General features: G+C 44.1%; 1 protein-coding gene across 3 annotated transcripts in view; it reads right to left on the bottom strand.

Moving 5' to 3' along the window:
- ENPP6 (ectonucleotide pyrophosphatase/phosphodiesterase 6) overlaps window positions 1–25342 on the bottom strand; it is a 146506-nt gene that overhangs the window by 15036 nt on the left and 106128 nt on the right. For all 3 annotated transcript variants that reach the window (XM_047857335.1, XM_047857336.1, XM_047857337.1), the window contains 4 exons: window positions 14477–14588; window positions 7852–7993; window positions 6528–6707; window positions 3475–3612 (listed from right to left, as the gene is read on the bottom strand). In XM_047857335.1, the coding sequence (XP_047713291.1) occupies window positions 3475–3612; window positions 6528–6707; window positions 7852–7993; window positions 14477–14588 (572 nt within the window). The remainder of the gene's footprint in view (window positions 1–3474; window positions 3613–6527; window positions 6708–7851; window positions 7994–14476; window positions 14589–25342) is intronic.

Genomic DNA, 25342 nt, shown 5'->3' on the forward strand with positions numbered 1-25342 from the left:
CATTTCATGTTTTTACGTTACTCACAGACACTGTAAGTCACACTAAGGTAACTGAGTGTGCCACCATCTCTGAGCTGGCTGCTAGGAGGCTAGAGTGACGTTAGTGTCCCACGTTATGTTGTGGTGCGATACTTTCAGGACTAACAATATCCTCTACGCAGACTCATCGGGAGGGACAGACGCAGTAGCCAGGAGGTACTTCATTCGAGATAACTGTTATTATTGTTGTTGACCAAAATTTTAAGAAGAAATGTTTCTTCATGGGTTTATTACCTGCAAAAGGTGCAATGACTGTATTCGTGTCCTTGAAACTGTGGGGGAGGAGTCGTTGTAAAGTTTCTAGTGAACCAGGCGTGGTCAGTGTCGATTCCTGACCGCAGTACTAATTAAAGCTGGGTGAGTTAACAGTGATGGTCCCTGTATTTGGTGGGTCAACACTAATCTTTCCAGACTCTTATTTTTTCACATCCTGTTTATCTTACTTCTGATTTCATTCTTAAAAAAGCAAAACAAAACAAAAAAAACTCTCTGCTTCAAAATATTTAAAAAATCATCTCAAATTTCCTTTTGGAAATAATTCTGTATTTTTCAAAAAGGTTTTCAAGCGATTATCCATCGTTAGACATTCTTCCTTTCTGTTCTTGTGGCTTCTTCCCCCACTTCTTAAAAGCATACAGTGAAACACTGGGCGGCCCCTGTTAACGGATTTAGTTCTGATTTACACAAACATATGTATGCGTAAGTGTGTAATGATGTGATATGTACAAAATATAATGTAACATAGTATGCAATATGGTGCATAATTACCATGTGGCTCGCCCTCAGAAGACACGTGATTTGACCGGCTTCCTGCAGAAGAGCAGATACCTGGACCCTCAGTGCAGAGGGGAGGGGTGTTGGGAGGTCGGGGAGGCGGTGATGAGGCCCCATCAGATTTGTCACCGGGCTTTGTGAGCGGGCCACCGCCAGCTAGTCACCAAGTGTGTCCTCATTCTCCTCTCACCTCCTCTTGCTTGTGATCTAAGTTTCAGGGACTCGTGCGCCTCATCCCAGAGCCTCTGTATCGCTTCTGTCTTGCAACTGTGCTGCCCTGGTCCACGCTGCAGCGTATGTTAGATCTCAGGACCAAAGCGGACTCAAGGCAGGAATTTTCTAGCCACGCTACCGAGTTGATGGATGAGACCCAGGGGGAGGCTTGCTAGTGGGGTCTGGGCAGAAGCGGATGTACAGTGCAGTTAAAGAAGCTTAAGCATCAAGGCTTCTCACTCTCGTGGGTTTCTTCCAAGTCCCTACACCTAATTTTATATTTATAATTATGTATTCTTTTCTTAAAGAGAGACATCCCCCCCAAACTTTATAACTGTGAGAGTCCCATGAAACCAGTATCTGCCTCTGATTCTGGGATGTATTTTTTGCTCCCTAATAAAAGCAGGAGACATACAAGAAGCTACACCCCTTCTTTCCTGCTTTGGGAGAACCTGCAGGGATGTGATGCTCGGGGCTGTGGCAGCTGTCTTGTGACCCTGAAGGGAAAGCCAAAAGAACCACAGAAGAGCTGACTCGGGGCCTTGATATGATGGACATGATTGAGCTGCTGGATGAGCCAACCCTAGAACCGCCTACCTCCAGACTTCCCGTTATGTGAGGTAGGAAGTCTTTACTAGTTAAGGCACAGTTATTCAAGCGGTCTGTGGCTTATAACCAAGAGCATCGTGCCGATACCTCCAGGTCCCCCCATCGCTATGTTTTAGTCACTCACTGAAGAAACGTGCATCTCCCTGCTGGATGTGCTACTGCCACGATGCGCACCTTCTAGAAAGCACTTACAGCTAGAGCAGCTTCACTGTTGCCCATCCTACCCTACTGGAGGGGCTCAGGGCCTCCCCCATTGGAATTGAGACGGTACCTCGGCAGTTGGGCAGTGTCTCCGGCTTCCCCACTCTTCCCACTAAGACTGTCTTCCCGTAAATTACTCCAGATCACCTCGGTAATCCCTCCCTACCATGAGCCAGCTTCTCAGTGCCCTTGCCTTCAGCTAACTATGAGAAGGTAAACAACAGATGCAAATAATCATGCAAAGACACGTGTGACAGATAACCAGATGGACCGTCATCATCTCTTTGTTTGAAAAACTCAGCAATTCCACCAGAATTTCCTAAATTGAGAGAGTTTCAAACTGTAAGCTCTTGTGAGTGGCTTGCCAAGTTGGCTTTACGGAATAAAGTCGTGCAGGCACCCACCCAGCTGACCCAATTGGCTGCACGTGTGTTCAATGCAAAGCTGTGAGAAAATCATTACAAATGAAAATGCCAGGAGCCTAGAAGAATCGCGCTCCAGGTAAATGTCAAACGGTGTGATAAAGTGAAGAAAGAAGCATTTTGGTTCCCAGAGGAGGGGAGCAGGAGGAGGTAGAGGGACCTTCTTGGAAACTTCTACAATCACATGGTGTGGAAGCCAAAGTGTGATTAGACAGCCCAGCTTGGCCTCAGGACCGTGCAGACTGACATCTCTAACTGGGTCTGTTTTGTTTCCTCGGTGACCAGATGCTTCTCTTTGAGAGCACACAGGAATGACTCAGTCCTCCTGAGTCACCGATTTTCATGCCAGGGAACCCCCATTTTCCCACACCTAGGTCCCTAGACCTCCACCCATTTGCCTGACCGGCGTTTCTGCTGATCACCGCCTGCCCTCTCTCCGGCAGATAACTCTAATCGTGCGTCCTCATACTTCACTGATGTCAACCAAAGGCTCCCATGTGCCAACACCTGCCAGTCTCTTTTGCCCTGCAGTCTGGGCTGTCTGCAAGCCATCCTCAAACTCAATGTCTGTGGTAACCCACGCACACCCTCTTCACGAACTGATTCTAGACACGTCTTGACCTTGGTTTCCCTGAAGGCCAGAGCCTTCCCACACTGGCCCGAGATCAGAAGCTGATCCCAGAGCCTGGAGAGCTTGCAGTCCAGGCCAGCGAGCAGGAACTGCTGAAGTCATTCGTGCACGAGGCAATCAGAGTTTGGACCCCAAAGGCAAGGTCATCTCCTCGGTAAAATCAAGTTGGCCAACTGGGGACCTGGATCTGTGGAGTTTTGTTTGCCGAACATTTCCCTTAAAGGAGAAAGCAAAGCTGAGCCCCTCCTTGGTCTTCACCGCCCTAAAGCGATTGCTTTGGTTCACAGTAATCTTTCTGCTTTAAACCGAATAGGTTACAGTGCAAGCCTGGGTAATTGAGTTAAGGCTAGTTTGTTAAAATATAGCAAGTCTGGAGCCAGGAAGTCTAAATGTGCCTCTGGGTCCAAGTCTACGGTTTGTGTCCACAAAGTCACCTGACCAAGACTTTGGAGTCTCTAAAGTAATGCCATGAAGGACACTTACGTGAAAACAAAACATTTTAAGTGCAAAAGCTGAGTAATTATTTACCGTCAGCTGTTTGATAGAATTTGTCTAATGAACATAGTGCCATAATTTTATAATTACCTCAGTTATGAACCACCCTTCATCGGCCACTAAGGTCAAAGGAGAGACGAATTTCCCTTTCTTGTAATAGAACCTGCTGGGTATGGCTTCTTTCTCGTAGACGGTCATGTGTTCCACCGCTCTCAGCTTGTTATATACCTGCAAAGATAACAAGAATGGCCAGTTTTGCATTCTCTCTCTTAACTCCATGTGAGTATCTACTGGACCTGGGGGAGAGGGAGAACTTTATAGACCAGAGAAAGAAATTACCAAAACACCTGACAGGTCTGACTGCATAAAAATGAGAAACTTCTGTACGTCTCAGAAAACAAGGTGACTTTATTTAGTAAGGCTGAAGATCACATACCCCCCACCTGCCAAGTTAGCTCTAGAGATCTAGTGACAACGCTTCATAATTGTGCACCTGTAGACAGGAAGAGGGATTTATGCTGCAGACTGGAACAGCCCAAATGCCCAGCGACAGCAGAAGGGCGAAAATGAATGGAGGTGTGGGTCTGCAGTGGAATACTATACAGCAACGAAGATGGATGGATTGTAGTTACATAGAACACCTGGAGACGTCTCGGGGATCTCAGTTTGAGAAAATAAAGCAAGCTGCAGACGAATACAGACAGGACTGTTATTATTACCTGAACTCCGAATAACTTTAAAACTAAAGAAATCTATGGTAAAACCATAAAGAGAATTAAGGAAATGACACCTTATAATTTAAGAGAGTAGTTTCCTCTGAGGGGGCAAAAAAAGGGTGATGGGGTTTGGGAAGACATACAGGAGATACCATGAGCAGTGGTCATGTGAACATAAGGTGCCCCTTTATACTTTGATATTTTATAATAATTTTATACTAATTTGCCTACTCAATAATTAATACACAAATTACAAAACTTGTGTATGTCCAAAACTCTATAGTAAAATTAAAAGGCAAGTGAGGAATTGGTCTGCTTGATGTTAAATACCACTAAGATCAAAGAAAGAGGATTTGTTCTTTGACTTGACCTAGAGCATGTCTTACCTCCACCTGAATCTTGAAAGTACTAGTGATTGTCTGCCATTCACTACGCTACTAATGTCATGATGAGGGTGTAAACTCTGTACATATTTCCAATATTTAGCAGTAGCTGAAACGTTTATGGCTAACATCCAAATCAACGGGTTGAGCTGGACTTGTTGGCCCTTTGCCAAGTCGGGCATATATTCCTGGGCAGAACTGAATATAGAATTGAGTTTATCAACGCAAATCTGGAGTATAATTAGCCTTCAGGCTGTTTAGCAGAGGGTTTCTGATGACCCCACTTGACTTCCTACTGGAGAAAAGCCACGGTTCTTAAGGAAAGTGGATGCGTTTGCACACAGATTTGGGATAAGCGAAAAATCTGATGACATACAGCAGAACTCGCAAACTGTTGTGTCCATCACGTGACAAGCCGTCACCCAAACACAGCCCCCACTCGCAAATGATCCACCAACTGCTTCAGGCGCCTCGCACTGCCTGGCTCGAACGCCGCGCTGGAAGAAGCTGTTCCCGGCCCCGCAAGCTGCCGGCGCGCAAGCGTTCTGGGGGCGGCACGTCCCTGGGCGCCAGATGGGAGCTACGGATGCTCTTCCTTGCCAAGAAAGCAGAACGTTCTCACAAGAAGCCGTTTACTGTGGGACCTGCCAGTGTGTGGAGCACGCGTCACAGCTTCAGACCGAGGGAGCTCGTGCGGACGCGGCAAACCGGCTTGGCACCTCCGCCTCCGGCGCACGGAACTTGACAAAACGGGGCGTCCACCTAGGAAACGGGACAAGGCTGGAGAGGGGTGGCATTGTTGGGGACGGTGTTGGCAACCCCCAGACAGACAGATCGTGGGCGTGCGTGTGGCAGGGGACCAAGGAGCCCAGCGGAGAGACCCCGGCCCGCTGTGCGCAGTGCTCCATCGATACTGACGACCGTCCATCGCCGAGTACGTCCCTGCCGTGGGCGGAGGCACCGGGCCGCCCAATGCCTGTTCCTGGCACCTCCACCGGCAGCGGTCCCAGCCTCCCCGGAGGATGAGATCCGCTGCCGGGTCCAGAGCAGGAAGTTCTCCCCTGGGAGCGGGCAGAAGCCCCAACGCGTACACTTAAGGGGACTAGGGCGACGTGGAGCGAAGCGGTCGGCCAACGGTTCCGCTTGCTCCTCCCTTTCTCATCGTGCTTTAGCAAGAACTGCCAGATAATGACTGCGGAGCAGGGTAAGGAGAAGTCCAGTCCTCTCTGGGTGCTGAGCTCCCGGAGGGCGGTGCCTGTGGGGAGCACGCTGTGGGGCCTCAACACGCCCCCCTGAGAACAACCCTTCGCGATGGTGATCGCCGTAACAAGTGACATGTACGTCGTCCCTGGGGCGGGTGCAGCCTGCTTCCGTGTGTTTTGCAGCAGCCCGGGGGGCGGCTGTGACGACACCACCATGGGCCCGGACACAGAGGCTGCAGCGGGGCCAGGTCAGGGGGGCCGCGGAACAGCAGTCCGCGCCAGGGCTGGGATTTGCACCCAAGCAGTGTGGCTCCTTGGATAAGGAGCCGACCCGTGGCACACAGGGCCTCGGCCTCTGCTCAGTCATCACATCCTTATCTCCACGTCCCTGGTGAAAACAGATCAGACTGGCAGCTTTGTTCCAGAGAAAGAGCGTTCTCTGCGCGCATCTGCTGTCCCCCAGGGTGGCCTGGGAAGTGCTGCGTCTTGGCCAGTCATAAAACAGCTCTGGCGGAGGGCGGAGGGCTTCACGCGCTAAGCACTGCACACCGCTCGCCTCCTTGAATTTCCACCGACGTGGCGTGCGGCACGTGCCATCGTGCCCGCTTCAGAGAAGGCAGACGCAGGAGGGCGAGCCACTGGGCAGAGGTCAAGTGAGTGGCACGGCCACCGGAGGCCCAGCTCCTGGCTCGGCTCTACCTCAGCACGAGAGCCACGGGGTGAAGGTGGGGCCCAGAGCGACGGTGAAGAAGGGCGTGGAGCTCTCCCTTCCCCTCGTGGGACCCGCCCATCCTTCCGCCCACGGCCCCCCACCCTTCCGCCCACGGCCGGCGCTTCCTTGCCTCGGAGTGCTTCCCGGGGGCTGGCCAGAGGCTCACGACGGGCCCTCGGTCCTTCACTCGCTGCAGGTCACTCAGGCTCACGTACTTGTCCAGCTCGATCACTCTGTCCATCCAGAAAATGTCAGTCATCCCATGGTCCGAGAAGATGATAACGTCCAGGTTGTCCTGCAGCTCCAGCTCCTGTGGGCGGACAAAGGCCGTCAGGACAGCGCCCTCGGCCCACGGAAAGACGCTCTCACTCCGGAAATCGTGTAAAGAAGTGGGCTTTTTAAAGTTTATTTATTTGGGGCGCCTGGGTGGCGCAGTCGGTTAAGCGTCCGACTTCAGCCAGGTCACGATCTCGCGGCCCGTGAGTTCAAGCCCCGCGTCAGGCTCTGGGCTGATGGCTCAGAGCCTGGAGCCTGTTTCCGATTCTGTGTCTCCCTCTCTCTCTGCCCCTCCCCCGTTCATGCTCTGTCTCTCTCTGTCCCAAAAATAAATAAACGTTGAAAAAAAAATTTTTTTTAAGTTTATTTATTTATTGGGGGGGGGGGGAGGGAGAGGGCGGGAGAGAGAATCCCAGGCACAGAGCCTGACACGGGTTTCGATCCCATGAGCCCATGAACCTGAGATCCAGACCTGATAGGAGATCAAGAGTCAGATGCTTAACGGACTGAGCCACCCCGGCGGCCCCTAAAGAAGTGTATTAAACTGTAAGTTACAGGGGAAAGGAGAGGTCCTCAGTTGTAAACTGAATCGTGTACTTTTCTGCCCTGATGAGGGCAGTTCAGAATCACTTTGAGGAGGGGGACTGTGAGAGCACGCTCCCCACTCCTACTGGGCTTTTGCCTCTCCAGGTACCCTTTCTGTTTTCATTTCCTTTTGGCTCTTTCAACAAGCTTGTGTGGTACTGTGGGGACTGTCACTTACCCATTTTTACAAATGTGGGAAAAAAAGCTCAGAAGGTTTTAACAAATAATACCTTGCTTAAAGTCATCCAGCAAGGGGGTGGCAGAATCAGGGACAGAACCCAGGTCTGTTTTCCATGCCCACTTGAACCCGGTTACCAGGCCTGTTAGGTCTGATAAAGGACTGGGCCATCTCGCCGGCTCCAGGTAATAATGCAGATCTGGTCGTTCCAGTCCTGCGGGCCTGGCAGCGAAACAAGGGATCTCTTGGTGTCTGAAGAGGGGTCGTGTGAAGAAAAGAGACCCGTCGCAGCCTTGTGCCGGCCTCGCCAGCTAACGACAGTAAGAAGGAAGATGCTGAGCGCTATGACAGCCAAGCAAACAGAAAGAAAGTGACGAGAGGAAAGACTGGCCTAGTGGGCCCGGTTCGGGCTTACCTGGATCCACTTGGTCATGTGCCTCAGGATGCTGTCTACGGCCTTCAGGGCGTCTTTCCTCTGCGGTGAGGAGGGGCCGTAGTGGTGGCCTTCCACATCGATGCGCTCATAATAGATGGCTGCCAGGTCGGCCCGGCCACTCCTGGAGGGAGCAGGGGGAGAGAGGTGAAGTCGAGGGGGACGCCCACCAGCTTCCTCCCCCTTCGCCCAGCAGCGGCGACACTGGTGTATCCCCCAAACCCTGACCCGTGGGCCAGGCAAAGCCGACACCTTAGAATGAACAAGGTGATCTCCAAGGGAGAGAGACACAGTTACTGCATCGAGACACGCCATGGGGCGCCTGCGTGGCTCAGTCGGTTAAGCGTCCGACTTCGGCTCAGGTCATGATCTCACGGTTTGTGCGTTCGAGCCCCGCGTCGGGCTCTGTGCTGACCGCTCAGAGCCTGGAACCTGTTTCAGATTCTGTGTCCTTCTCTCTCTGCCCCTCCCCGGCTTGTGCTTTGTCTCTCTCTCTCTCTCAAAAGTAAGTAAACATTTAAAAAAAAACATTTTTTTTAAAGTCACTTCAGGGTCCCATAAGTGTGTGGGCAGTGGGTGGAAGTTCTCACTAGGTAATGGCATTTTCATACACATCCCTAAACTTGTTTGAGGCCTGTGTTTGTTATACTGATGAAATAATGAACAGAATGGAAACCTCCATAAAATCATTCCCTCAGCTAAGCCTCAGCCTTTAGCTGCTTTATGCTTTTGTATCTGTAGCTTCCCAAATGTGCAGATTCATGCCGTATATGCTGTGTTCAAGTGGACACACTTCCAAGGTGTGGCTTGCATGGTGGGGGAAATTTCACAAACAAGGTTGACCGTTGCATTAAAGTTCAACGGAATGCTTTTAGGTCACTGCATTTTAGACCTCTCCCTTAATACCGCAGCTACTTGGCTTGTTTCTTTCAGGCTTTTCACCGAATTCACAAATCTGTATGTGACCAGAAAGCCGGTAAGTATCACAGATTTAGCTGATGGCTTTGTGTCAGGGAACTGTCAACCCCGGGTGCCAGGAACACCGGATTTGGGATGCTGGCAATTCAGGGATTATAAATGTGCCTTTGGGAAAGATTTCTAGGTTGGAGTTTCATCAATTCATTAGGGACCTGGGTCTTCAAGGGCTGAGAGCTCTCGCCTGTTTGGAGTTTAGCGGACAAATTCTTGGTCGCCAGCTGTTTTCCACATGGATCTGGTCTCCATCACAGGTCGGCTCATTTGTAACGGAGCAGTTGGGTGAGGAGTGATGGTTGGAAATGCCTGCAGACCTGTTGTTGGCCATTTATAATTTACAGCTCAGGGGTCCAGGAACGGAGCCAAAAGGACATGTGGCTGTCAGCCCAGTACTTGAGAACTGCAAGGGGCTCCCAGCCTTGGAGTTTCAGGGACACTCAGATCCCCTATCATCTCAGGATGCTGTCCAGATCTCTCCTCCGTGTAAAAGTTCATAATCTCACATCCATTTTCCTTACTGAAGTGAGTTGGAAAGAGAAGAATCAGGGAGACAGAAACAGGGGTGGGAGGGGGGGGGGGCAATTCAAAGGAATGGTTGGAGTTATCAACAGTTAAGAAAAATGATCCAAAACTTAGAAATTAGGCCCCCCAAACCAGCTACCTGTCTTTCCTGTGTCCTACAAGAATGGGGTCTAGTAAACTTGCTTACAGGTCAACAGACTTTATGACCAACTAGAGCCCGGACTGTGTAAACTTAGCTGTTAACCTGTAGTTAAGCAGCAAGATGAAGATTCCATTTGCCTGATGGAGAAAACAGTCCCAAAGATCATGGTTTGACTGTCCTCTAAGTTATTAAGCATTTCTGCATCTAACGATAATCACATCCCATCACCCTCCATCATTCATTTTCTTCGAGTGTGTGCGTTTCTCATATTCTCCAGTTAACCAGCCCTGTCATCTCCTGATTCCCTCAGCAATAAAGTAATTTGAACTCTGGCATAATTCTTGCATTCGTATGTACTGAGCACATGACAGAGGCTTAGGTTTGAAAATTATACTTTGATAGGGAATTGGAATTAGACAAATCTGGGTTCAAAGATGTGAACCTCACTAACCTGGAGGTCTCAGAAGAAAAGCAAACATATCTGCAGGCTTCAGTTTGCCATGTGAAAAACCTCCACAAAGGGCCGCACTGAGTTTTAAATGAGCTGAGGTTTGTAAAGTGCTTGACGCCTGGCAAAAGGGAGAGAAATGCCTCTCTTCCTTCCAGATGCCCCCGGATGGCTTTTCCCTGTGTGCTGAGCCCCTTCCCTCAGAGTCCACGAGGAGGAGGGCCGAAGGCCGGGACATTTGGACCAGCCGCCTCGTGGCCTGTGGAAAGAACATCTGGCCATCCGTCCGCTCCTTTCTAGGCACCAGCAGGCACTGAGGTCCCGGGATCCCGAAAGGATTCCCTTGGAGCTCTCTTGCAGAGCCTGGAGCTTGACAATGGACGGCAGCCGCGTGCACCGCTCCCACGGCCCGGTTGTCGCTTGACCAGCCCTTCAGAGAGGCCGCATCAGGCAGTGTGCCGGGACCAGCCCAGGAGCCATCAAGGCCGCCCCCGGCTGCCACGGCTCACACGGTGCTGCCCTGCCCCCTGCCCCCCGGACGAGCTCCTCACGCCCCTCTTTTCTGTCCGTGGGAGCGTGCCTGTGCCACCATCAGAACTTCCGGGAGGATGGATTCATCACCGCTTCCTGTGGTGGCTGCGGGGCAGGGGTGCGGCCTTGCAGGCCCCAGGTGCGGTGCGTGGTGCAGAAGTCGCTCGTGATGGGGGCTGCGTGCTGCTGAACGTGTCACATGGCGAACAGAAGGTCGAGGCCGCCATCCCGTCTCAGGCCTTCGTGAGCCCCAGGCCCGGCGCAGCCACGCAGGGGTGGCTTGCAAGGGGACCACCCCTACATCCTCTCCATCTGATGCGGTTTCAGCGCACCTTGCAGGCAAGGGTGTAGACCAGGAGGACAGCTGTGAAGTCGACCCCGAAGCGTTCAGGCACTTCTCGTCAAGAATGGGCTCGGGCTCCACCACCTGCTAGCTGTGTGCGACCCCGGGGCAAGGTGCGTAACTCTGGGAGAGTCACTGGCCTCCTCAAAAGGGCAGGGGGGGAGAACGACATCTGTGTAACACAGCAGAGGTCGTGGCAAAATGGGCCGATGGCAATGAGGCCTTTGACACAGTGCTAGCAGTTGGCTGTTGAGGACAATTAATCCTCTTCTCCTTCTCTTTTCCTCCACACTGGAAGTTCTCCAAGTGCTAAGGTGGCGTCTCCCACGGATACGACTTGGATCCCTAGAGCCTCATGAGCGCTGGATGGCAACGCCCAGGTCAAGCACGGAAGTTGGATTAGCCCTTCCTACAGAAACATGCAGCTTCTTGGCTGAGCGGGACCCTTTGCTGAAATGCTGTCCCTGGGTCCATCTTAACCGCCTTCTGTAAAAGCCTATCTATCTTGTATCCCTTTCTTTCTGCTTCTCAGACTAAATAGCAGAGAAGACGAAGGCACTCTATCAGCAGTGTTGATCAGGAGAAACGTGTGTGCCTGTGTTTGCACACTTACGTGTGAGAACTCTAAGTACTCTTCCAATTATAGCTAGGAATTTGAGATAGAACTGAGCAGAAACCAAGAGGTGAGCTAGGGAGCCTAAACTTACTCCTTCTCTGGGGGCTATCTGATGGAAAGGTAAATAATAATACATCTTTGCCTAAACACACATACCATGAGAAATTCATAATTCCTTTGAGTCACACTCTTCTATGAACAAGCTGCTACACGCAAGATGGTCTTAACTGTTCCAGACTGTTCCAGGCTGGACAACTACTGGTCCACAAATGTCACTCCTTTAGTCTACTTTGTAAGAAAGCAGCGAGACGTGTTCTCAAAATGCACAGGTTGATTGAAGGAGGCACCTTCTTTTTCTTTGCAAGAGAGCCTAAATCATCTCACTGCTTTCCATAGGCAATAAGCAACGTCTGGAATATTATTTTTCTTCTCTTCCCCCCCCCCCACCTGTCTCTCTCATTTCAAGCCCTGACTAGTTTTAGAAATTGTGGATCTCCACCTTTCCAACCACTATTCCCAGGAGGGTTTCTGGTGGCCCTGTTAACTTTGGCAGTGTGAAGAACCCACAAGAAAACCGCACTGGCCTGAGTCCATCCTGCCCGGGCCTCCACTGCCCAACTGCAGAAGTACCATTCACATTATAGACTATGCGAATGCCACCCTCTGCAGCTCAAGGCCATTTACGTGGACTACAGTGTGAGTGGTGCCAAGATGAGCAATATGGTAGCACCAGGTCATACCAGGTAGAGGCTGGGCCTGGGGCCACTTTCCTAGACTCCAGTTCTTTGCAGCCTCTTGTCTCTAGGGGAGCCCAATGCCTTTGCTAAACACACACACACACACACACAACCACCCCCACCCCCATCTTTCCCCTCTCTAAATGCTGTGCTCTAAGGTAAAGATGTTACTCCCCAGCACTCCATGGCTTTGTCATGTTGCCTGAAAAGAAGAAAAGAAAAACTTCTCTAGAAACAGAGAAACAGGAACAGAAACTTCTCTGGGAAACAGAGTGCAGGACCGACTCGTCCTGCATTCTGGTGTGCCTCGGGACAAGACACTTTGCTTGAGAGGCCAGCTTGCAGGCCAGGGCTAATCTGAGTCTCTTGTGACTGTGTGACTCTCTACCTGTGAGTCACTGGGTTGTATGCAGTTGGGACCATTCAGCTGTCAAAGCAAAATGAATGTGTAAAAGGTTACACTCCCATATAGAGTGTTGGGTTATTTGGAGGTCTTCACGTGTTCATATTCAGCACAGCAATAGGCTGTGGGGGGTGGGTGGGGAGTGGCTAGCATTTCGGATGTGTTGGAAATAGCACGGTATAGACACAGAGCTGTTCCAGAGTTCTAGCTCTGCTCAGCCGCTGGGCGGGTGGTGCTGTTTGGCTTTGCACAAACTGGGTTGCAACTCGATATTCCAGTTCATCATGTGTGTGGTTTCCAGCCCTTGTGGGCAAGGGAAAGAAAGCAGAGTAGGTAGGAGGCAGAATCATATAACACATATGATTTATAAACCATATGTTGAAGAATATTTATTTAATATTTCATAATATTTATTTAAAGTTCCCAGACCCTGCCCTTTCCCTCTTCCCTCCAGAAAAAAAATCTAAACTTTTAAACTGGTTACATCTCAGTTTTAAAGTATTTCAAACCTATTTCCTCTCCAACCTGTCAGAGCTTGAAACTTCCTGTCCCTCAAAAGACCGTCTTGATGGGTTTCACGGATGTGGAATTATTCGAAGAAGCAACGAAGGCAGGGGTGTTGTTTTCTCCCTGTGTAGTTCCGTGGGGGTGACTGCTCCTCTCTGCCATGGTTAGGTGGTGATGGCAAGAATGGGATTCCTGATCGGTCAACTCTACACCCGGGGAATCTCAGCTCTGGGCCAATTCATGGAGTTCGTGCCAGTGAGCTATATGCAGCACCTAGGATATGCTGGCTCGCGGGGTCTGCAAGCTTGGAACCTGGCTCTTCCTCCTGGGAGAATAAATGTCCCTCCCTGGTCTCCACGCTGATTACTACGGGCCCTCTGCCTTGATCCCACCCAGGAGAATCATTCAACAGCCAAGGGGATCTCAAATCCAGCCCTAGAAGTCCGAGAGCCCCCAGCATCTTTAGCCTCTTGGTTGCTGATTTCTCACGTAGACCCCACCCGGTCTCCCATCTTGACTTTCACTTCTAGTAGCTTCTGAGACTGACTTGAAGCTTTCTCCTGACCTTTCCTGTTGATCACTTTCTTTTCTTTTTTTTTAAGTTTATTTGTTATTTTTGAGAGAGAGAGAGAGCAAAAGCGAGAGCGAGAGAGAGTGCCTGAGCAGGGGAGGGGCAGAGAAAGGGAGAGAGAGAATCCCAAGCAGGCTCCGTGCTGTCAGCGCAGAGTTCAACACAGGGCTCAAACTCATGAATCATGAGATCATGACCTGAGCTGAAATCAAGAGTAGGATGCTTAACCCATTGAGCCACCCAGGTGCCCCTTCTCTGATGGTGCCCTGTCTCTGACGGACTCTTATGTGCTATTCAGGACAACATTACTTATTTCTACACTTTTAAAGTTCTGTGTCATTGTTCCATGTGGGAGCGGAAGAAAAGGTTCTATGTGCTAATATGCTAATGTGTTTCGTACATTACCAAGAAGAGGGTAGAGTAGGCAATTTTTCCAAATTTATTTCACCACAGATCCTTCCTTTTTGCCAAATAATTATTTTCTGAAATACAAGTATTCCCTTAAATCTTAAATTAGAGAGATGTTGATATTCATTTTGCTTCTCTCTTGTCCATCAACATAAAAAAGAAAGTCCCAAACCCTCGGGGACTTTCTTGCTCCCAATTCAACATTTACATAGAGTGCCCCTACCTGAAATGACTCACTCACAATTATTCTCTGGTAGTAGTTAACATTCACCATGCAAGAGGCTCACCACGTTTCTAAGACATTATTCCACCCATGCCAAACCTTCTTAGTTCACTTTAGCATTCATTACCAGTCCTAAAAACCATGAAGAACAATGGTATGACTAAGACTTTGGGACACTTACTTGAAGGAGTCAAGAGCATCGCTCACTGCATTGGCAAAATTGATATCCGTTGGGACATTTTTATATTCTAGGCAGTAAGTAGGTCTGACACCAAGAATCTCAACCTCACAGCCTAAGAAGGAAAAAGATGGCAAATGGTTACCTTCTTCAATAATTAAGGTAGGGTTATGAGCCTATTTCAGGAAGCAAACACCATTAGTCAAAATATAAATTTTGTTCATTTTCATGAAATAGAAGAACCTATTGTTGACAGTTGGTATATATATATATTATAAAATTACAGTTAAATTTTGTTTAACTGGAGCAGAGGTTCTCAAAATACATTCCTAAGCAACACTCGTGTCCCATGACAAGGACTAGTAAAATTTCATTAATGTTTGTCTTTCCCAACTTGAAACAAAAAGTTAATTAGTACACAGAAAGGTCTTAATTAAAAGTTTTTTTCTAGGGGCGCCTGGGTGGCGCAGTCGGTTAAGCGTCCGACTTCAGCCAGGTCACGATCTCGTGGTCCGTGAGTTCGAGCCCCGCGTCAGGCTCTGGGCTGATGGCTCGGAGCCTGGAGCCCGTTTCCGATTCTGTGTCTCCCTCTCTCTCTGCCCCTCCCCCGTTCATGCTCTGTCTCTCTCTGTCCCAAAAATAAATAAACGTTGAAGAAAAAAAAAGAAAAAAAAAGTTTTTTTCTATAGGTTTTTCATAACTACTAAGGCTTCTAGCGTGTCTTTGTCCATTCTAAAGTCAAGTTGTAGGTAGTATCTGATTAGTCCAGGAATAATAAAATAAATACTTCACTAGTCCAACTGGACTCAGAGATAGATACTGCACTAAAGTAGCAAGGCCTAAAAATCAGTAGGTCAAAGCGAGGATTCTGAGACATGACCTTGCCTCTTCCAAAATGAAGTAAAAGGATTAACGGCATTCAGACATTGGAAGCTGCAATGGCCTTAGCTTCACTGCCCCGGTCCCTGGGACAAATAGAAGTAGTTGCTCTGAGAGAGAGACATGAACCTTATTATCAAAATACAGGGCAGGAGAGGGATGAGCCAGCCTCAGTTTTAGTGGAGTACTATTGGGTACCTACTCTGAACTGGTCACTGTGTTCAGACATAGCAGAAACAAAAATAGGTCAGTCAGCGTCTCCATCCTGGAGCATCCCAGAGTCTAGCGGGAGGAGGCATACAGGAAAACAGCGTAATTTGTGAAGTCTAAAATGACATCCACTTGCTGGCGCAGGGCATTTACTTCAGGGATTATTTCTTCCTGGAAGCCTTCCTTGAATCTCCAGGTTGGGCTCGGTCCCATTTGGCCAGTGTGTCCGGGGATGGAGGTAGGGAAGAAAGGGACATCCCAAGCAAAGAGAGTAGCAGAAGCAAAAGTTCAGAGATGAGTAACAGTAAGGTGTGCGTGGAGACCTGTATGCAAAAGAAAGTTCCAGACACGGGGTGCCCCTCCCCCACGGGGCTCAAACACAGGAACTATGAGATCATGACCTGAGCCGAAGTTGGGCACTTAATCTGACTGAGCCACCCAGTGTCCCAGTGCTGCCTACTTTTTGAATCACTGAGTTCTTTTTCTCTCCAGCATCGTCCTCAGCTTTCTGCAGCTTTGCTGATGGCTCAGAGCCTGGAGCCTGCTTCAGATTCTGTCTCCTTCTCTGCCCCTCCCCCACTTATGCTCTCTTTCTCTCTCTGCTCCTCCCCTGCTTGTGCTTGCTCTCTCAGAAATAAAGAAAGAAACATTTAAATGTTAAAAAAAAAAAAAAAGTAGCATAAACTTTCTATGTAAAGAACAGAGAGCTATATACCGGACAAATTCCAAAACCTGCTAAAGAGATAATCCTTATCTTCCCTCATGACACTTGTAACTAGTGGCAAATTAAATCGAAAGCTTCAAAAACGCCCAGATCCAGCTCAACTACAGATTAGAATGACTTAGCCTCCACTCTAAAGGCCTGACATAGGAAGAGGCATGAACTTTTTCAGGGAAAATATCATTTGCTATTGTTCTTTCTCACACAATGCTTGGCATATAATAAAAAAAAAGCATGAGATGTACTAAGAAGCAGTAAAATGTGCGTCATAATTAAGAGAAAAAATATTCAACAGAACCAGATCTATCGACGTCACAAATGTTGGCCAGAAAGGGTAAACATAAAACAAATTTCTTTAAGAGATTATTGACAATATAAAGCAAAAAAAGTTCCCATAAGAAAAATATAATATATACAAATATTTGTATATAATTTGTAACTATGTGTGGTGATGGATGTTAGCTAGACTGATTGTGATAATCATTTCACTATATATGTATCAAATCATTCTGTTGTATACCTGAAACTCAAAATTTTACATGTCAATGATATCTCAATAAAAAATAAACAAACATAAAAAAGAATGGGCATGATTGTTTATATATCATTAATATACACAACACACACACAGTAACTAGTCTTGGGAAAATAAAGTGCAAAATTGAAATCTTGGTTGAAGGTTTCAATGACAGCTCAAGAAAGAAAGAATAAATGATATCTAAGATATAGCTATATAAAGACATAGAAGATTTGAAGGTTAATAAGCTGGATTCAACAGACAATGAAAATTTTATCTTCTTGTTGTAGAATATTCATTATTATCAAACTTAACAGAAAAACTGACTGTATTTTGGTCCGCAAAGAAAATCTCAATAATTTCCAAACAGCAGAAATTTTACAGGCCACCATGCATATTATCTGACCAGAGGTAATGAAATTAGGAATTAATCATAACAGTTAACTAAAAATAAATCCAACTCCTTGTGAATGAAAAAGAAAACCCTTATGTAACTTGACATAAAGAGGAAAGGAAACCTTCACTGAACCTTCACGCTAGATATTAACCACAGTGAAAATTCTACATTTCAAAACTTCATGGGATGCGTTTTCATTTAGGTCAGAAGCAGATCAGGAATGTTGCCATCACCACTGCAATTTATTACTGTTAGAAAACTTCTTAGCAAGGCAATTAACAAGAAATAGAAATAAATAAGGAGTGCTACAGATCGGAAGGCATGCGTGAAGAGTTCATCTATGGGAACATTTTTAAAACTTTTTGTTTGCAACTCGTGGCAAAATACTCATATTTCTTCATGATACAGTACAAAAAACAGACTCACGGCAGAAACAGAAGTTTCACCCAACTATGAACAACGCACACTAATACTTTCTTGTTCTATTCTACTCTAGGTGTGTTTTTTTAATACTGATTAGCAATCCATAAATTGATTTTACTGTCCACTATGGATCAAGACTTGTGTTTGGAAAACACTGATATGAGCCATGTACCTGAGTATTCCTGAATCCCTCCTGTTCTTTGAGAAGAAGTTTGTTAGGCAATATTCACACAATATTTACTGTATGCATGCTTCGCCTACCAAACCACTTCTAGGAACATATTCTAAGAAAGTTGTATATATAAGCATCTGTATTATGCTGTTATTTATAATATAAGTTAAAAAGCAATTTAGGGGCGCCTGGGTGGCTCAGTCGGTTAAGTGTCTGACTTCGGCTCAGGTCACGATCTCACAGTCTGTGAGTTCGAGCCCCGCGTCAGGGTCTGTGCTGACAGCTCGGAGCCTGGAGCCTGCTTCAGATTCTGTGTCTCTTTCTCTCTCTCTCTGCCCCTCCCCCCACTCATGCTCTGTCTCTGTCTCTCAAAAATAAATAAATGTAAAAAAAAAATTAAAAATAAATAAAGCAATTTAAATGTTTGAAAGTAGAGATGTGGTCAAATTATGGTATATCCATATAATGAAGTACCATGCAGGCATTAAAATCATTATGTCATTTGTATTTACTAGCATAATATTTTAGGTGAAAGGCTAGTAAATAGTATGTAAATGGATGATCTCATTTTTTAAAATATCTAAAGCATATTTGTGTCCAAAAAAAGAGAGGCAATGAATGTAATATGAATGTGGGAAATTAAAGTAAGAAAATAAATTGAGTATAAGAAAAGGTAAATTTAGTGGCTGGTTTGGTAGACTTTTGTGGGCTAATGGAAGTCATTCTGAACTCCTTCCTCGCTTTCCATCACTTTACGGTAGGAGGAGGAAAGCCTTCTTATTTCCCCAGAGCCCTTTGTGGCTAGGAATGGTCATGTGACCTAGTATCTCAGAAAACTGAGATCTGCTGAGGAGCTGAGGGTGGGAAGCTTTGCTTCCGGATGAAAGATAAAGTGCTTTGCTGGCACTGCCTCTTTCTGTCTTTTCCAGTTTGGAATGCAGGTTGTGATGACACAATCCTTGAGTCACAGAAGCCATCTTGAAACTATGAGGCAACATGTATTTCGTTAAAAAGTAAATACGCGAAAATGTAGCCAAAGGATATAACAATCCTGGGTTTTTTAAATGAGGTTGTTGGGGTGCCTCGGTAGCTTAGTCGGTTAAGCATCTGACTCTTGATTTCAGCTTGGGTCATGATCTCATAGTTCATGAGTTCAAACCCCAAGTTGGGTTCTGGGCTGACAGTGCAGAGCCTGCTTAGGATTCTCTTTCCCTAGCTCTCTGCCCCTCCCCCACTTGCATGCATTCTCTCTCTCTCTCTCTCTCAAAACAAATAAACATTAAAATAAATAATTAAAATGAGGTTAAGCAGATGAACCACATAAAGTATTTCTTGTAACATGATACAAATGAATTCCCATGTGTGTATCCATTGTTCAGTTAGCTAGATTTTCTATTACTTGCAGCAGGCAATTCCTGACTCATTCAGAAGGATTGTGGTTGACATTAAATTATTATTGTTTACTGAACTGAACCAAGTTTATTAAAATAAATATGTTATTTTTTGTAATAGGAAACCAAAAAATGAATTTTTCACTGATAACTTCCGGTTTACAGATCAGGACTATACATATATACAGTCCTTCTAATATACAGATTAGGACACAAAAATTCTATTGTATCCCTACCCAGTTTTAAAAAATTATAAACATTCATGTGCATGTTCTTTGATGCACTTAGGCCTGCATTTCTGTTGGAATGTGTGTATGAGTAGAATTGCTAGATTTGGGGTATGCATATGCTCAACTTTATTAGATCACGCCAAAGAGTTTTTCAAAGTTCTTTTATTAGTTGGCTCCCATCAGCTCATGATGAGACTTCCGGTTGCTCCATCCATGTCACCACTTGGGTTTGTCCGTTTTTTTTAATTAACCATTTTCCATTTTGGCAGTTACGCAGAGTTCTCTCGTTGCAGTTTTATTCTGCATTTTTCTAAAAAACAATGATGTTGAGTAACTTTACCTATGTTTAGTGACCACTGGAATACCCTGTTATGCTATTTTTTTCCTGTTTAAGGAAGACTTTTCTTACCCAAGACCATGAAGATATTCACCTATGTTTTCTTCTAGGAGCTTTATGTGTTACATTTTACAGTTAGATCTACAATCCACCTGGAATTACCTAGAATTAATTTAATGGATAGTGTTAGATAGGAGTCTGGATATATATATATATGTATATGAATATATATATATGTATATGAATATATATGTATATATTCAATAGATCTTTCAAAATTTGTTGAAAAGATCATTTTTTGTTACTTCTCTAAAGTGTCTCCCTTGTCATAAATCAGGTATTGACTGTATATTTGTGGGGCTGTTTCAAGAATATCTAACCTTTAGTCTATTTGTCTACTCGTGTAAATACCATTTTGTGTTCATTTGTATAGTTTTAAATGTCTGTATTTAATGGAGTAAATCCTCCAGTTTTGTTCATCTGACTTAAGATTGTTTTTGCTATTCCTGATTCTGCATTTCCATATAAATTTCAGAATTGACCTGTCAATTCACACAAATGCATACACACAAACTGTTAGAATTTTGATGGCAACTACACTGAATCTATAGATCAACTTTGGGAAAATTGATATCATATTAAGGCTTCCAATTCATTTACATAACATATTCCTCCACTTTTTAAAGTCTTTTTATATTTTTCTAAATAATTTTCTCTGTAAAGTTCTCAAGCCATTTTTGTTAGATTCATTCCTTTGTTTTTTGTGGTTTTGATTCTATTGGAAATGATATTGGCTTTTAAATGGCATTTTCTACTTTTTTTTTCCTAGCATATATAAATACAATAATTTTTCAATATTGACCTTATATCAAAAGACTTATCTCATTAACTCTAAAAGTGAGTGCTTTTGGATTTTTGCAGCAGCAGTCATCTGTGAATAATTACAATTTCTTTTTCTTTTTGTTTTAAAACTTTTACCCCTGACCTCCCCACCACATCTCCTAACTGGATTGGGCCTCTAAATATAATTTTGAATAGAAGTCATGGTAGACATGGTAGTCATGAGACATCCTTATCTCATCACTGATCTCATTTGCCAGCAACTATGATCTTTGCTATAAGGTTTTTGGTAGATAGTCTTGATCAGATTAAGGAGGTATTTTACTAGTTTCCCAAGTTTATTCTAATAAATTCCAGTTTAGTTTACTAAGAATTTTTTTATGAATTGTTGATATTTATCAAATAGTTTTTATTTATCTACTGAGATGATCAAATGTGTTTTTTTACTTTTATTCTGTTGCTGCTGTGAATAACATCGAGAGATTTTAAAATATTAAACCTATCTGTTATTCCTGTAATAAACCCAATTTGCTTGGCATGTATTATTCTATTTATGTATTGATTGATTCAGTGTATAAATTTCTTGTTTAGAATTTTTATATCTATGTTCATGAAAAAGGTTATCCTGTAATTTGACTTAAAAAAATTTTTTAAGTTTATTTATTTTGGGGGGGGGGGTGGGGGAGAGAATCCTAAACAGGTTCCGTGTTGTCAGCATGGAGCTGGTCATGGGGCCTGATCTCATGAACCATTAACTCATGACCTGAGTCAAAATCAAGTGTCAGACTCTTAACTGAGTCACTCAGGCGCCCCTTGACTTTCTTTTAATATCCTTGCCACATTTTAGTATCAAGCTTATGCTGACTTTGTTATGGATGTGATTTATCATTATATATTCTCTGAAAGAGTTTGTGTAAGATTGGTGTTACTTTTCCCTTACATGTTTGAAAACTTCACTAGTGGAAGCATCTAATACTGGGGCATTCTGCTAAGGAAGGTTTTTAAAGATTTAACTTAAAAATAGATATAGAAGTATTCCAACTTTCAATTTCTTTTTGTCAGTTTTGGTAATTTTTCTCCAGCAATCTGTCTATTTCATTTACATCTTCAAATACATCGGCATAACATTTTTCATAACATTATTTTACTGGCTTTTTAATGTCTGTAGGTTCTAAGTTGATGCCCCCTTTTCCATTTTATTACTGGTTATTTTGTCTCCTCTTTTTATTTCTTGATAAGCCTTGTCAAGATTTCATACATTTTATTAGTTTTTAATTTAATTAAAAAAATTTTTTTTAATTTACATCCCAACTAGTTAGCATATAGTGCAACAATGATTTCAGGAGTAGATTCCTTAGTGCCCCTTACCCATTTAGCCCATCCCCCCTCCCGCAACCCCTCCAAGTAACCCTCCCTCTGTTCTCCATATTTATGAGTCTCTTCTGTTTTGTCCCCCTCCCTGTTTTTATATTATTTTTGTTTCCCTTCCCTTATGTTCATCTGTTTTGCCTCTTAAAGTCCTCATATGAGTGAAGTCATATGATTTTTGTCTTTCTCTAATTTCACTTAGCATAATGGAACTGGAGGGTATTATTAGGTTTTTCTTATAAGAACAAATGTGGCTTTATCAATTCTCTCTCTTGTATGTTTGGTTTCTACTTCACTTCTGCTCTTGTTTTTCTCCATGTGATGGAATTTAATTTTCTTTGAGATGGAAACTTAGACTACTGATTTTCAGGCAATATTTTTACCTAATACATGCATATATGAGTATTAATTTCCTTTAAGGCATTAGTTTAGTTGCATTCCATTTATCCTGCTACATTATATGCAGTATTTTCACTAACCTTCCATTCAAGGTATTTCCTGTATATTTCCACAGTACCTTCTTCTCCGAATCATGAATTATTTGGAAGTCTCTGTTTTCCAAATATATGAAGATTTAAAATTTTCTTTCTGTTATTGACTATACTTTAATTATACTGTAGTTAGAGAACACATTCTGTATGATTTCACACTTTTCCAATTTGTTGAGAAATGCTTTATGACTAACATATGGTCATTTTTTACAAATGTTCCATGTGCACTTGAGAATAATGCGTATTCATCAGTTGTCGGGTGCAGTGTTCTGGTAATATCAAGTAGGTAAATATGTTAATTTGTTGTATAAATTTTCTATACCCTTCTAATTTTTTGTTCTCTTATTTTATCAGTTACTGAAAAGGAGGTCTTAAAATCTTTTAATATCATGAATTTACCAATTCTCCTTTGATTCTGTCAATTTTTGCTTTATTTATTTTGAGACTGTACAATTAGTAGCATTACAATTTAGAATTGTTACAGTTTCCTGGTGGATTGAGCCTTATATCAACATGAAGTGTCCTTTATTTTTTTTAGTTTTTTTTTTAATGTTTATCCAGTTTTTGAGCTACAGAGAGACAGAGCACGAGTGAGGGAGGGGCAGAGAGAGAGGGAGACACAGAACCCGAAGCAGGCTCCAGGCTCTGAGCTCTCAGCACAGAGCCCGACGAAGGGCTCAAACTCACAAACTGAGATCATGACCTGAGCTGAAGTCGGACGCTTAACTGACTGAGCCACCCAGGGGTCCCCTGACGTGTTCTTTATTTAAAAAATAGTCTAGAGGAGCCTGGGTGGCTCAGTCAGTTAAGCATCCGGCTTTAGCTCAGGTCATGATCTCATGGTTCATGAGTTCAAGTCTTGCATCAGGCTCTGTGGGGACAGCTTAAGGCCTGGAGCCTGCTTCGGATTCTGGGTCTCCCTCTCTCTGTCCCTCCCCTGCTTACACTCTGTCTCTGTCTCTCTCTCTCTCTCTCTCTCTCTCTCTCTCTCTCTCTCTCTCTCAAAAATAAATAAACATTAAAATAAAATAAAGATAGTCTAGGTTTTTAGCCTACGTTGACTCATAGTAGTATAGATGCACCAGCTCTCTCTTGGTTAGTTTTTTAAACTCATCTTTAAAAATGCTATTACTTTAAACTCTTCCACATACTTACATTTAATGTAGGTCTTTTATAAGCAGGATATATCAGTTTTGGTTTTTGTCTTGTCTGATGGTAGTTTTTTTAATGTAAATATCTAAAGTTTAACATAGACAAACAATGAAAAAAATCATAATTATACAGGTCAATGAATTCCTATGAAGTGAATGCAGCTGTGTAACCAGCACACGGACCAGGAGACAGAACATTACTGTCACACACCGGCACCTTCTTGTCCTTATTCTCCTAAGTGTAAACACTATTCTAACAATGTGGCTTAGTTTCACCTGCTTTTGAACTTTATGTGACCAGAATAACTCAGAGTAATTGGAATTGTAAAATATTAGTAAAAAAGTAAACTTTTACATGTAATGTATTTACTGATATCTTTGTGTTTCAATCAGCCATCTAACTAACTGTCATGTATTCACTATACATTTGATAGTTTTTCTCTCCTTTCTTGATTTCTTTTCGACTAAGTATGGATTATTGTTGTTTGATTTCTCTGCCTTTATTAGCTTGCTATATATATATATATATTTTTTTTTTTTTAAGTTTATTTATTTTGAGAGTGAGAGGGTGAGTGGGGGAAGAACACAGAGAGAGGGAGAGAGAGAATCTCAAGCAGACTCTGTCAGTGCAGAGCCTGATGTGGGGTTTTTTCTCACAAACTATGAGATCATGACCTGAGTCAAAATCTAGAGTCAGACACTTAACTGACTGAGCCACTCAGGTGCCCCACCTGAGTGGGGCATTTTAATTAACCTCTTCCTGGCATAGGGCCCTAAATATGACCAAAAAATGGGAATATTGATTTATTGAAGTCTAATACAAATTTGTACTTCTGTAACTTCCCAGAAAATACAAAGACATTTGAATACTTTGAATTTACATTTCTCCCGCCTTCTGTGTTTTTTTGTTGTCATATATTTTAATTCTCTATGGATTTTTAATCCAAATGTTGTTATTATTATTATTACTATTATTAATTTACTTGACCCTCCATATGTTGTCATCTTCTTCTAGAGAGTAAATGCTTTGCTTGTGATGGCCACCTAGGCTATGGGCAGACCATTTCAATCCACAGTGGGTAAAGATGATTCAAACCTCATCTCTGTCTTTATGAAAGCTTCAGTCCTCAAAAAGTCTACACCCTTGCCCATGTCTAGCTCATTCTTATTGCTGAACTGTTGCCCTTTATTGTCCAACTAAAGTTCTGGGACATTTACTATGTCTCTTCTCCTTGGTGGGCTATGAACTTCAATTTTTGTCGCTTCTCTCATCCTGTGAATCTGTCAAAAGCTCGGTTCAGTTTACTAGCCTCTCAACTGCTTTTGAGATCAGTATTTCACTAGAGAGGAGACATGGTACCAATTGCCAGATATACCTCCTTCTCTAGGTCTTGATATGTGTCTGATACATTATGCATGTACACATACACCCATAGTCCAGCGGCTTTTCTAATTGCTGCTGGAGATAAGAGTTATTTCAAATGCAACTCAGCCTGTCATTGTGCCAAGTGAAACACCAAATTTCAATAAATAATTTTTAAACATAAAAAGTTCCATTTTATTAGAAATGCACCTCACAATGAAAGGAATAGGGATGCTTTTAAAAATCAATTTATGTATCCATGGATGAATATGACTGATCTCTAGAATAAGACAAGTTCAGAATCCATTCTATCCTTATTTGTTAAGTCAAAGTACGAAGAGAGTTGTTCACGTAAATAAGTAGATGGAAACAGACATCG

Source organism: Prionailurus viverrinus, chromosome B1 (genome assembly GCF_022837055.1).
Source record: "Prionailurus viverrinus isolate Anna chromosome B1, UM_Priviv_1.0, whole genome shotgun sequence".
Lineage (NCBI taxonomy): Eukaryota > Metazoa > Chordata > Mammalia > Carnivora > Felidae > Prionailurus > Prionailurus viverrinus.